This window comes from Cinclus cinclus, chromosome 2 (assembly GCF_963662255.1).
Source record: "Cinclus cinclus chromosome 2, bCinCin1.1, whole genome shotgun sequence".
Taxonomy (NCBI): domain Eukaryota; kingdom Metazoa; phylum Chordata; class Aves; order Passeriformes; family Cinclidae; genus Cinclus; species Cinclus cinclus.
This window is the reverse complement of record NC_085047.1, coordinates 115,816,759-115,828,592: the sequence shown is the minus strand read 5'-3', so window position 1 is coordinate 115,828,592 and position 11,834 is coordinate 115,816,759. Positions and strand designations below refer to the sequence as shown.

General features: G+C 42.3%; 1 protein-coding gene across 1 annotated transcript; it reads right to left on the bottom strand.

Annotated features, from left to right (window-relative positions):
• Positions 1 to 4,107: 4,107 nt before the first annotated feature.
• On the bottom strand, positions 4,108 to 11,436 carry SETD4 (SET domain containing 4). Its single transcript, XM_062515239.1, has 10 exons — positions 11,367 to 11,436; positions 10,828 to 10,923; positions 9,996 to 10,033; positions 9,683 to 9,771; positions 8,535 to 8,964; positions 7,570 to 7,744; positions 6,377 to 6,458; positions 6,039 to 6,119; positions 4,779 to 4,902; positions 4,108 to 4,514 (listed from the first exon to the last, which is right to left on the bottom strand). Exons 1-10 carry the CDS (start codon positions 11,434 to 11,436, stop codon positions 4,380 to 4,382), a joined length of 1,320 nt encoding a protein of 439 aa, XP_062371223.1. The 3' UTR covers positions 4,108 to 4,379.
• Between the last annotated feature and the right edge of the window lie 398 nt (positions 11,437 to 11,834).

The window sequence follows — 11,834 nt, the reverse complement described above, 5'->3', positions numbered from 1 at the left end:
TCGCTGGTGCCAGGGTCACAAGGACACAGCTGCCCCAGCAGGGGGGAGCTCTAAAGCAGCACATCCAGAGCCTCTGGAATGTGCCCGTAAGGAATGCAGAGCTCAGCTGATGATTCCTCCAGCCCAACTCCGGTGTCATGGAATCATGGAATGGTTGGGTTGGAAGGGAATTTAAATCCCATCCAGTGCCAGCCCTGCCGTGGCAGGGACATCTCCCACTGTCCCAGGCTGTTCCCAGCCCCAGTGTCCAACCTGGAACTGAACATTCCAGGGATCCAGGGGCAGCCACAGCAAATCTGGGAATTCCATCCCAGCCCCTGCCAGGGAACAATTCCTAATTCCCAGTATCCCATGCAATGCTGCTCTGAAGCCATTCCCTGTGTCCTGTCCCTCCATCCCTTGGCAATTGTCTCTCTCCATGTTTCCTGCAGCTCCTCCAGGCCCTGCAAGGCCACCCTGAGCTCAGCCCAAAGCTTCTCCTGTGCAGGTGAACAATGCCAGCTCTGCCAGCCTTTCCTCCCAGCACAGCTGCTCCATCCCTCTTTCCAGAAGTTCCACAGGCTCTCCATCCACCAAGGGGTTCGTGCCAATCATCCACCCTGTTTCTCCCAAACCATGCTTCAAAAGTCTCAACAGGTGAATGTTTAATTCCATTATTTCCTATTTCATGGGTAATTTTCCCTCTCATAGAACAACTCATTGAATCATTATTGATCTCTTTAATTCCAGGTGGCTGAAAGTTCCCATGAAAATCCCATCTCTCCCTGCCCTCTGACAGTGGGAAGCCATTCCCTGTGTCCTGTGCTTCCCATCCCTTGGGAATTGTCTCTCTCCATCTTTCTTTCAGCTCCTTCAGGCCCTGGAAGGCCACAGTGAGGTCACCCTTAAGTTTCTCTTCTCCAAAATCAGTCAGAGGAAATGTTTCAATCTACTCCATGCAAGGACATTTTTGAGAGGGATCTGTGCCAAAGATCCATCCAGCCCCTGATTCTGAAGGAATAAAACACAAGAGCAGACATTTCTTCACTGCAATCCCACTGATGAAACCATCAGAATGGAATTCATGAAATCACAGAATTATTAGGGTTGGAAGAGACCTTCAAGATCATCCAGCCCAAGGATTTAAACTCTGTCTTCAGTGACAATTCCAAACAGAATGATTAAACCTGAGAGAAGAACAACTCCAATGAACTTAAAATCCATCAAAATTGAGAGAAGACAAAAGGCTACAAAACTTCAAGTTTCACTCGGAAGCAGCAGAAATAAAATGATATTTTGAACTATTTAAGTTATGGTGTAACATTGAATATAATACTTTTTACTGTTAAAAATGTAATGCAGTAAATAGGATTATAATTGGATGTGGATCTCCTGTAATTCCTTATTTCTCTGCAGTACAGCTGCATCATCTAGTGGACAGCACAGAGATTGCATTGGTTGTTCATTTTATACAATTGATTTGGGATTAATTACCTTTGGTTTTTCCCCTGAATACATTTCACTGCAGTTCTTTCTCAACCTGAATTCTGGGATTATTGATATCCACTAGAACATACAGTAAAATGACCTAGAAGTGTAATTTTTACTTTCCATTCCTGGAATGGTTTGGCTTGGAAGGGACATTACAAATTTTTCCACCCCCTGCCATGGGCAGGAACAATTTCCACTATCCCAGGTCGCTCCAAATCCCATCCAACCTGCCCTTGGACACTTGCGGGGATCCAAGGAGAATCCTGATCCTGTTACAGTTTGAAGAAACCCATAAAATTTTGTTAGGATATTTCCCTGTGTCCCAGAGATCCTTAAATCCATCACAGGAATCACAGATGCTCTGAGTGCAAATAAACATTTCAGATTCTACCAAAGTGTGGCACTTTTTGGCCAACATCATTTTTGAAAGCTCTTTCTTTGGGAATGGCATCTTGGTAATGTTTTCATGGCTTATTAAAAGCTTTAATTATCAGGCTATGAAGCTGATACTCCCTTCTGTTGTCCCAAAGCAGACAGGCCTGAGGGCACTCAGCAGTGATGGATGAGCTCCACACATCACAGAAATAAAACTCTCAACTGGGAGCCACTTTCTGCAGAAGATCAAAGAAAATCCATGTTTTATTGACATAAATTGACACAGCGAAGATTTTGTCAGGAGATTTCGTGTTTATAGCTTTCAATGACTTCAGTGACAGCACTAAATCAACGTCTCAAAAAATAAAAAACCAAGTTGTGCTATTTCTGCCTCGTGCTCTTATCACACGAAATCTGCTGGCTTTTATTACCTAAACAAACCCAGTGTCATTGCTGCAGGCACCGAGTGCTTTCCCACTTCAGCTCTCCTTGAATCCCACAATCACCAGGGTGGGAAGAGCCCCCCAGGATCAGCCAGTGCCACCTCAGCATCACCCCAAACCCTGTCCCCAAGGGCCACATCCAGACTGCTCCTGAGCACTCCCACAGACAGTGACTCCAAACCTCCCTGGGCAGCTCATCCCAAGGCCTGACCGCTCTGACAGGGAAATTTTCTTTGCCAATCTCCAACCTGAGCCTCCCCCGGTGCCATTTGAGGCCATCTCCTCTCATTTTTGCCCTGCCCCTCCTGTCAGGGAGTTGTGCAGAGCCACAAGGTCCCCCCTGAGCCTCCTTTTCTCCAGGCTCAGCCCCTTTCCCAGCTCAGCTGCTCCTCCTAGGATTTGTTTTCCAGCCCCTTCCCAGGATTTTTTTTTGCCCCTCTCTGGCCAATGTCCAACCCCTCAATGTCATTTTTTGGGTAACACTGCACAAGCTGGAAGAGAATCCAACTCCCTGCCCTGCTCTGGGCCAGGTTTGTATCACTCCTGGGCAGAAGCTGAGTTTATTCCACTGTTGCTCAGATTCACAGGTTCAATCTGAAAGGGAATTTATACCAAGTGGAAAATCAAGCTGCTTTTTTTTTTTTTTTTTTTTTTTTTCCCCCACAGTAAGATCCCAGCCCAATCCTTTCTCAGGGAACAGAGAGCCAGAGTGAAATGTTAACAGCACACCACTGAGATGCTGTTTGCAGCTCAAACTACAGGCTAAGAGAGAGAATTTTCACTCTGAAAACTTGATTTAGTGTCCTTTAAAACATGTGGAGAGCACTCCCCGGGGAGCTGCTGCTTCCTCTGGCACCTCAGCTCTCAGCCCAGCTTAGGACATCTTGCACATAGTTTAGGTAGAACCAATAAAAGTTGAAGCTTAAATTTAAGGTATATTTTTATATATCCACATAAACTGCTGTGCTGTGTTCTTTCCAGCACTTGCAGACCCCTTTCCTGCTCTCCCTGGAGGGTGTGGAGGAGTTCCAGGAGCAGAGCTCATATCCAAACCACCTGGAGTAAATGGGCAGCCTCCAGCAAAAGCAAATCAGCTTCTGTGGAGCTCGTATTCACCTCGCCAGACACATTGTACAGGAGCTGCTCTTAAAATAACCATCCTCAGGAAAAAAGAGAAATAAACCAGCCAAACATTCTTCCCTCCTTTAACTCTGGCACCATTTCGTGATAAAATGATAAATTTAGAACCACAGCTGCTGTTAGAGAATGAAAAGGGGTTTTTATTAAAGGAAGGTCAGTCATGGGGCAGGGACTGAGCCAGTCAGTGGCACAGAAGGACCTGGAGGTAAACTGGTGAGAATTCCCTACAGAACAGCAGTCCCAAATCCAAAGGAATCTCAAGAGGCACTTCAGAGCCAGAAAATCCCAGAATCCTTAAGGCTGGAATAGCTCAAGGTGCAACCATCACCCCATGGTCACCATCAAACCAAGTCCTCGAGTGCCACATCCACATTTTTGAACACTCCCAGAGATGGGTGGCTCTTCCCTGGGTCTCCTGTTCCAATGTTTTACAGCCCTTCCCATGAAAAAACAATTCCTGACATCCAATCTAAACTGATCAGGGCTTAATGGGATTGATTAGAGTCTAAGATATGGTGGCAAGTGACTTAAAAACATGATTTAGGCAAGTCTGAAGGTAAACTGGCCTCAAGGATGTAAGAAATGGAGTTCCAGCTCCAGAAAGGATTTTAGGAAAATAAAACAGACAAGTCTTGCAGAAAATGAAGCAATATATTTACAAAAAAAATAAACACTTGTTAAAATCACATCATGGAAAATAATCACAAGAGAAAAACAATTCCAAATGAAGTTTCTGTAAGTAAGGGTCCTGCCCTGAAATTCCCTTTATAAAAATTCTCTTTTCTCCAAACCAAGGAGCTCTCCACTTCAGCAGAGCCTTTTGTGTGAAGGTCAGCAAAGAACAAAATTATTCTGGTGAATTTTGAAAGTATTCTTTGCTCAGGTCCATTAGAAGAGTAATAATCTGTCAATAATCCCTGACCAATAAAATCTGGCACAGCTCCAGAGGGCTCAAATTGTTCCTAAATTCAAGTTGCAAAGAATCTCAGCTGATTTTTCAAGGATCTTGAGGTCTTCTGAGCGCAGCATTTCCACCAAAGCCAGGTGGGGTTTGAGGTTCTCTTTGTCCCTTTTCAACTGGGAGATCTGCAGTTGAGACAAATGGGATGAAATTATTCAAAATTTTGATTATTTAATAGGACATGAAGAGAAAATTTGTGGAAATCTGTAAGGTTTTTGTTGATTATGTTAAAATAGTGGGGTTTTTTTAATTCCACGATTGAAACATTACTAATAAAAAGGAACAAAAAAAAAAAGAGGGAAAGGGAAAAATCATCAAAATTCTCACCCAGATAATGACATTGTTCTGACAGAGAAAGGAATCTGAGCTCCCTTGTTTTTCTAAATTACCTGGAGAAGGACATGCTGGGTCTCCTCTATTAAAAACTGACAAATTTTTGCTGCTGTACCCAAAGCCTGCTGCTCATTCCTGGCTGAAGTGACATCACCAAGCAGGATCCTCTTCCAGCAGGCACTGGAACCAAAATGTTTGAATAATACAGAATTATTTGCTGCATTGTTTGAAGAATACAGAACTATTTGCTGCATTGTTTGAAGAATACAGAACTATTTGCTGCACTCCCCAGCTGGATGCCAAACATGGCTCTGTTGCCCTGCCCCTCACCTGGGCTTGTAACCTATCCCAGGGATTTTTTTTTAGTTCTTAGATCAATTTATTCCACTCAGCAATGAATCTTCAAAGCACAAACAACTCTGAACAACCCTTTCCTCATTAATTGATTCCCTCATTTCATTTATTCCAAGCAAAGTAACCATTTTCCATCTCTGATGTTTGAGGTAGATGTGCAATTTGGAATAAATGTTCCAAGTGCACCGACAGCCCCTGGAGATGAATTTCAGCAACTTCCTTGGCCCTGGAATTTCAGCCTGTGGAACACATGACTCAAGGAAATCAAGCCAGGTCAAGAGCATTTAAAATTTCATCAAACAAACAGGAAAAAGACCTGGTGCCTGAATGTGAGGGAATATCTTGAAATAGAAATGGAAAACAACACAAGGAAGAAAATCACCAAAGCAGCAACAGGGCAAGGAATTTCCAGTGAATGGTGTTCCCTGCCTTTCTTCTTTTCACTTCCCACCTGGGTTCAATAAAACAGACACAAAAATTGTCCCAGGATGTCACTCACAGCCAGGAGAGAGGAAAGAGTGAAGGAAACAGAAAATATTGAAGGGTCTGGGAAACAAATCCTGAGAGGAGCAGCTGAGGGGGCTCAGTCTGGAGAAAAGGAGGCTCAGGGGGGACCTTGTGGCTCTGCACAACTCCCTGACAGGAGGGGCAGGGCAAAAATGAGAGGAGATGGCCTCAAATGGCACCGGGGGAGGCTCAGGTTGGAGATTGGCAAAGAAAATTTCCCTGTCAGAGCGGTCAGGCCTTGGGATGAGCTGCCCAGGGAGGTTTGGAGTCACTGTCTGTGGGAGTGCTCAGGAGCAGTCTGGATGTGGCCCTTGGGGACAGGGTTTGGGGTGATGCTGCTGCTGCTGGGCTGGCACTGGCTCATCCTGGGGGGCTCCTCCAGCCCTGGTGATTCCATGAAATAAAAGCAAAAGGCACCTGCACGTCCACCAAATATTCAGGGTGCTACAACTTACAATTCATCTGCTCCCAGACTCAGCACCTTGAGGGCTGTGAGGAGTCTCCAGGATGGTCCCTCCCATCCAAAGGTCAGGTTCCTACAAAGTCAAAGTGAGCAGATGGAGTTAAGCTGAGCTTTGGAGTGACAGCTTTCTTCCTGAGACACATCAGCCATGCAAGATCTCCAGCTTTGATTGTGCTGTTTACAACTTCTCCATCTCTCCCAAGCAGTTTGCTAAAAAACAAGTAATTCTATTTTTTTTTTTTTGCTGGATTTTGATACTAGAAGCAAAATTTGACTCCCAGAAAAACTGAATAAAAATCTCACCAGGAAATAAAATCCCCATATGCTTACTCTAGGTAATCATGATCCTTTAGAATGGAAACTTTGGCCTTTCTCTGCTTGTCCAGTGGTGAGAAATATTTGATGAGAGTATCTGCAGAAAAATACAATTTAAATACTTAAATAAATTGTATGGAAGAGAAACCACAACCATCAATTCTGAAATAAGATTTCAACCACGCAGGGCTAAGATCAAAACCTGTTAAATTCAGGAGAACTTTTCACAATCCTCACAAGCTATCAGCAATCTCCAGGATTGTGTCCTTATAACAGAAATCCTGACTCTAATTGAAATTATAAAACACTCCAAGCAAGTTCAGCTTGTGGAGATGTGGATTTCAATCCAGAGGTCAATGGTGCAACCTCTGACACCCAGCTGGAATCTCTACAGAGATGTTGTTAATAATCACAATTATTATTCACACTTGATAATTTTTTGATAATCACAATTATCACGTTATTCCCAAAAAATCCCAGAATTCTGGGACAGTCCAGGAAGGTTTAATTAGGATTTGGGAGATTTTAAGGGAGGATTTATGGAGGATTTAGGGGGATTTTAAGAAGGCTTTGGTGAGAATTTGGGGAATTTTGGGGTTGTGGTTTTTTGGGATTTGGGATTTTTTTTTTCCTCAGATTTTGTAGTTTTCCTCAGATTTGGCTTTTTTTTATTTGTTTTTTTTTTTGGGAATTTGGGGGTTTTTAGGGATTTGGATCTTTTTTGGGTTTGGGGCTTTTTTGATTTGGTTTTCTCAGATTTGGGGTTTTTTCAGTGTTTGGGGCTTTTTTTGGGGGGGGGGGGGTGGGATTTGGTTTTCTTTTTGGGATTTGTGAGTTTTTTGGGTTGGGGATTTTTGGGTTTTCCTGGGGATTCAGGGGGAGCTTTGTGAGGATCTGGGGCTTTTAGGGTTCAGGGCTTTTTTTTTTTTTTTTTTTTTTGATTTGAGGTATTTTAGGGATTTGAGGGATTTTCTGGCAGTTTGGGGTTTTTTCCTCAGATTTGAATTTTCCTGGGGTTTGTAGTTTTTTGGGATTTTTTTTTTTGGTTGGGTTTTTTTTTGGGATTTGAGGGGGTTTTGTGGGGATTTGGCCTTTTTTGTAGGTTTTTCTGGGATTTGGAAGGTATCAAACCCTTTTCCACTCTTTGAGAATTTACACAGTTCTCTGTTCTTGTGCCTTTCAATGCCCAGACAATCCATAAATCTCACCTGGTGAGACATAAACGCTGCTGTGAGGGTTGTCCATGGCAACAAATCCATATTCCAGCAGCAGCCTCTGATTATCATGAGGTCCATAGCAGATAAAAACTTCCTGGTATTTTCTGCACTGTGAATTTGTCCAAATTTCATAGCTCCTCGTCTGCTCGTTAAATTCAGCTTTCACCTTCAGGGAGTGAAAAATAAAAGGTAGGGTGAAAAAGGAAACAAACCTTTGAATTTTGAAATGCCAGAGAACTGAACTTCTTGTTCATTTGTGAGGATTTCTTGGAGAGAGCCCAAATCTGCAAACACAGAGTTGGTCCCTCCTGTGCTGCCCCAGCTCAGTGTTGGCACCCAGAGCCTGACAGAAGGTGGAAATTCTCTCTGCTCTCCCCTCTGAGGCTCCAGCAGAGTGAAGGAACACAGGAAGCAGGGAACTTGGAATTTGTGTCAGGACAAGGAATTTGTTTTGTCTTTAGGAGGTGTTTACAAATGGCTCTTCCCAAAAGATGTAAATCTCCCCCCGGCACTGTGGGCTCTCCCTGTACCTTGGCCTTGCTGCATAATCTGAAATATTTGAATTATAGAATCACTGAATGTTTGGAAGGGACCTTAAACATGTCATTCCAACCCCCTGCCACGGCAGGGATACCTCCCACTGTCCCAGGTTGCTCCAAACCCCAACGTCCAACCTGGCCTGGGACACTTCCAGCTCTGGGAATTCCATCCTAGCCCCTCCCCACCCTCCCAGGGCAAAATGTTTTCCCAATATCCCAGCCAACCCTGCCCTCTGGAAGTTTGAAGCCATTCCCTGTGTCCTGGCACTCCAGCTCCTGAGGATCTGAGACATTTTCCCCTCTGTGAGATCTCTCCCTGACCTCCCCACACTCCTCAACCATCACATAAATGCAGATGGCATTGACAGAGCACACTTAAAAAGAAAGAAATTTACTGATCTATTTTGAGCTTCTTACCTGAACATTTGGGCTGTGGTTTAATAAATCTAAATATGGTGCCAATGCATAAACATCTGGTTCCAGGGAGAAACATTCCCTGCGTGGATGTTTCATGTAGATTGTCCTGGTATTTATAGTGCACCAAGCCCACTCCAAAGCACTGTAATTAAAAATAGTTCCTGTGTTCTCAGCAAATAAAGGCTGCAAGGAGGAGAAGAAAGCTTTGGAAGACCTAAACAGCTCTTGGATCATAATTTTTTGTTCCTGAGCCTTCTTTTTTAAGGGTTTTGGGAGTAGATTTATTACATCAGGCTCCAAACAAGCAGGGCAAGTGTAAGTCTTGGGTAGAACATCCAGGTAGGGCTTCCATGGGGATTTCTCCCCAGCGTGTTTCTCTGCTATCAAAAACGTGCACAGTGCCAGCAAAGGAGACACGGGGGGTTTCCATCTATAGGAAAAATTAAATTAAAATAAGTAAAATAAAAATTAAAATTAAAATTAAAATTAAAAATAAAAATAAGAAGATAAAATAAAAAATGAAAAATAAAAATACCAACACAGCAGACCCGCAGAGGTGAGATGGGAAATGGACATGGAAATGTTTTACCTCTCTCAGAGCTCTCTGGAAGGTAAAAATAGCTTCTATTTAAAACTTCTTTGTAGTTCATCTCCAAGTCCTTTGGTTGATTCCAAAGGGGCAATAAAAGCTGGTTTGTAATAACACCAGGTTCACCCCTTGGGATGGTTTTTTTTTTTTTTAAGGACACACAAGTATTCAATGCCCAGCATGGGGTTTTGTTCCAAATTTTCCAGATTTCCAGTTTGTACCAAATTTTCTAAAAGGCCCTGGCTTTGCAGCCCAGTTTTATCTTCCTTCTTCTATTGAAGCTGACTCCCAGATTCCCAAAAAACCATTCCTAATTGACATTTAGGGCCAAGCAGGCTCTGAGGCAGCCCCAGCTGCAGCCTGTGCTCTCTCTCCAGCTCTGCCAAGCTAGAAGGGGATGTTCAGTATTAAAACTTTTTCCCTATCTGAGCATTCCACATCCCTGAAATGCTGGCACCACTCTAGATATTCAACTGAAAGCTCCACCAGCTCTTCAGAGGATTCATTATTGCTGAAAAAAACCCACTAGAGGCCATCAAAAGTGTCACTTGTCACTTACTTCACAATGTGTCCTCCCAAGCAGCTGCTGAGGACGGTGTCTGTGGTGAGCAAACACTTCTCTGGCAAGGAAATAATCAGATCTCCTGTCTTTGAGGGAGGAGGGTAAAAAAATTACACACAAAAAAAGTAAAAATCAAGTGTAAAGGATTCATCTAAATACTGTAGGGACTGGTGGTTTCACATTATGGCTGCAGCAGCCTAAAAGTCAGAAATTACATTCACAACAGAATTCTGAGCATTGCCTGTTGAAAAAAAAATCATTAAAATTCAAGAAAAACCTGAAGAGCTCCTGCATTAGAAACATCACCCACCTGAAGAGCTTTTGTTGTCATCAATCCTCTCCCTGTCTCTGAAGAAGGAACAAAGAGCAGGAGTAAATAAATGGAGAGATGGAAAAACAAGGTCAGCAAGGAACAGTTCCAAAGGAACAGACACTGTGTCTTACAAAACATAAATTCAATTATGGACTGTTCCAGATATATCTCATTTTTTGTTCTCCAATTCTCTTTTATTTTTCAGGATCTTTCCCCTGCATATCCTGCAGCATTTGCTGTCCAGTTCTGTCAATTATTCAGAGAGTTTTTTGTCCCACCCACAGCAACTGTTCACCTTCCTTTTTCTCCATTTTTTCCTCAAACACATCTTTCACCACCAGCTGCAGATCTTGGGTTTCAGAGTTTTAACTAAACTTCAGCATTTCTAGTCACAATATTTTTCTCTGATCTATTCCTTCTGCTCTATTATATCACAAATTGTTTTAAATATAGCCTACATAAAGAGAAAAATGTAAGTATAAATTCTTTACTGTAAACATTACTAAGTGAACCTCAGCTCTCTGCTGAGGGAATAAAGAGATAAACAAGTTATCTTGTTTATTAAACAAATTATGTAAGTTATAAACTTGTTACTTAACCAGGTTAAGTTCCAAAAACCTCTTTTATTAACCCTTCACATTTTGGCTTTTTCAGGCCTCCATATCTACTTTTTCATGTTAAATTGACATTCCAAGAATCCTTGGAAAAGTATCAGTAACTGCTTTTTTTCCTGATGCCAGATAAGTGCATAATTCAAAATGAAAGCAGAAATCTAAAATTATGAGGAGATTCAGAAGTTTGTACTATCAAAAAATAATTAAAGCATTACCCCAGAACTCTGCTGGCCTTAAATTACTGTCCTCAAATTGTCTCTCTTTTAGCCACTTCTTAAGTTTAATATATTCCAGCTTGTGACTGCAGCTGACTAAAAGTAGAAAAAAAAAATTAATGCTATTCAAGAGCATTCTGTTGGACAATTAAGAAATATAAACATTTTACTGCATAGTTAGAAAAAGAGTATTTTGGACATTTTAAAGCATAAAAGAATAGCAAGAAAGTTCACCCATTGAACTAAATAAATTTTGGGTTTCTGGGCAGTGGGAGGTCTCAGAAATGTGTGGGTTATTCAGCATATCCAAGGAATTTTAGAACAATGTAATTTTTGCCATTAAACAGAAAAGAGAGCTCAGAAAATTCACCGTGCTCTGCTTGGGACTTTAAACTAATGCTCAGAATTTTGCATATACAAAAAGTAACATTTATGAATGTAATTTTCCAAGCACGAAGGCTTTTTAAAATATTAATAATAAAATGACACCTTGAGAAAAATTGGTTATTTTATTATTTAACTTCCAGGTGTGATGATACCTCCATCCATAAAACTCTTCAAGTGTTTTCTTTTTCTCTTTCGACCTGTCCGACCTCTGCTTTTCTTCATATTAAGCGAGAGATTTTGCCTTTTTTAGACAACCTGAATTTGTAAAAAAAAAAAAAAAAAAAAAAAAAAAACTGATGTAGAAATATTTACTTTCAAATTTATTACTGGGAGGGTGGGCAGGCCCTGGCAGAGGTTTCCCAGATTTGCTGTGGCTGCCCCTGGATCCCTGGAATGTTCAGTTCCAGGTTGGACACTGGGGCTGGAGCAGCCTGGGACAGTGGGAGGTGTCCCTGCCATGGATGGGATGGGATGGGATGGGATGGGGTGGGATGGGATGAAGGGATGGGATGAAGGGATGGGATGAAGGGATGGGATGGGAAAAAGGAATGGGATGAAGGGATGGAATGGGATGAAGGGATGGGATGAAGGGATGGGATGGGAAAAAGGAATGGGATGAA

Excerpts from the sequence above, each read along its gene's own strand:
- SETD4 (XM_062515239.1), bottom strand. The coding sequence starts at position 11,436 with ATGAAGAAAAGCAGAGGTCGGACAGGTCGAAAGAGAAAAAGAAAACAC. Across the intron at positions 6,120-6,376 it reads AAGGATCATGATTACCTAGA|GAACCTGACCTTTGGATGGG; the intron begins GTAAGCATATGG and ends TTGACTTTGTAG. Across the intron at positions 4,515-4,778 it reads CCCAGCATGTCCTTCTCCAG|ATCTCCCAGTTGAAAAGGGA; the intron begins GTAATTTAGAAA and ends TCTCAACTGCAG.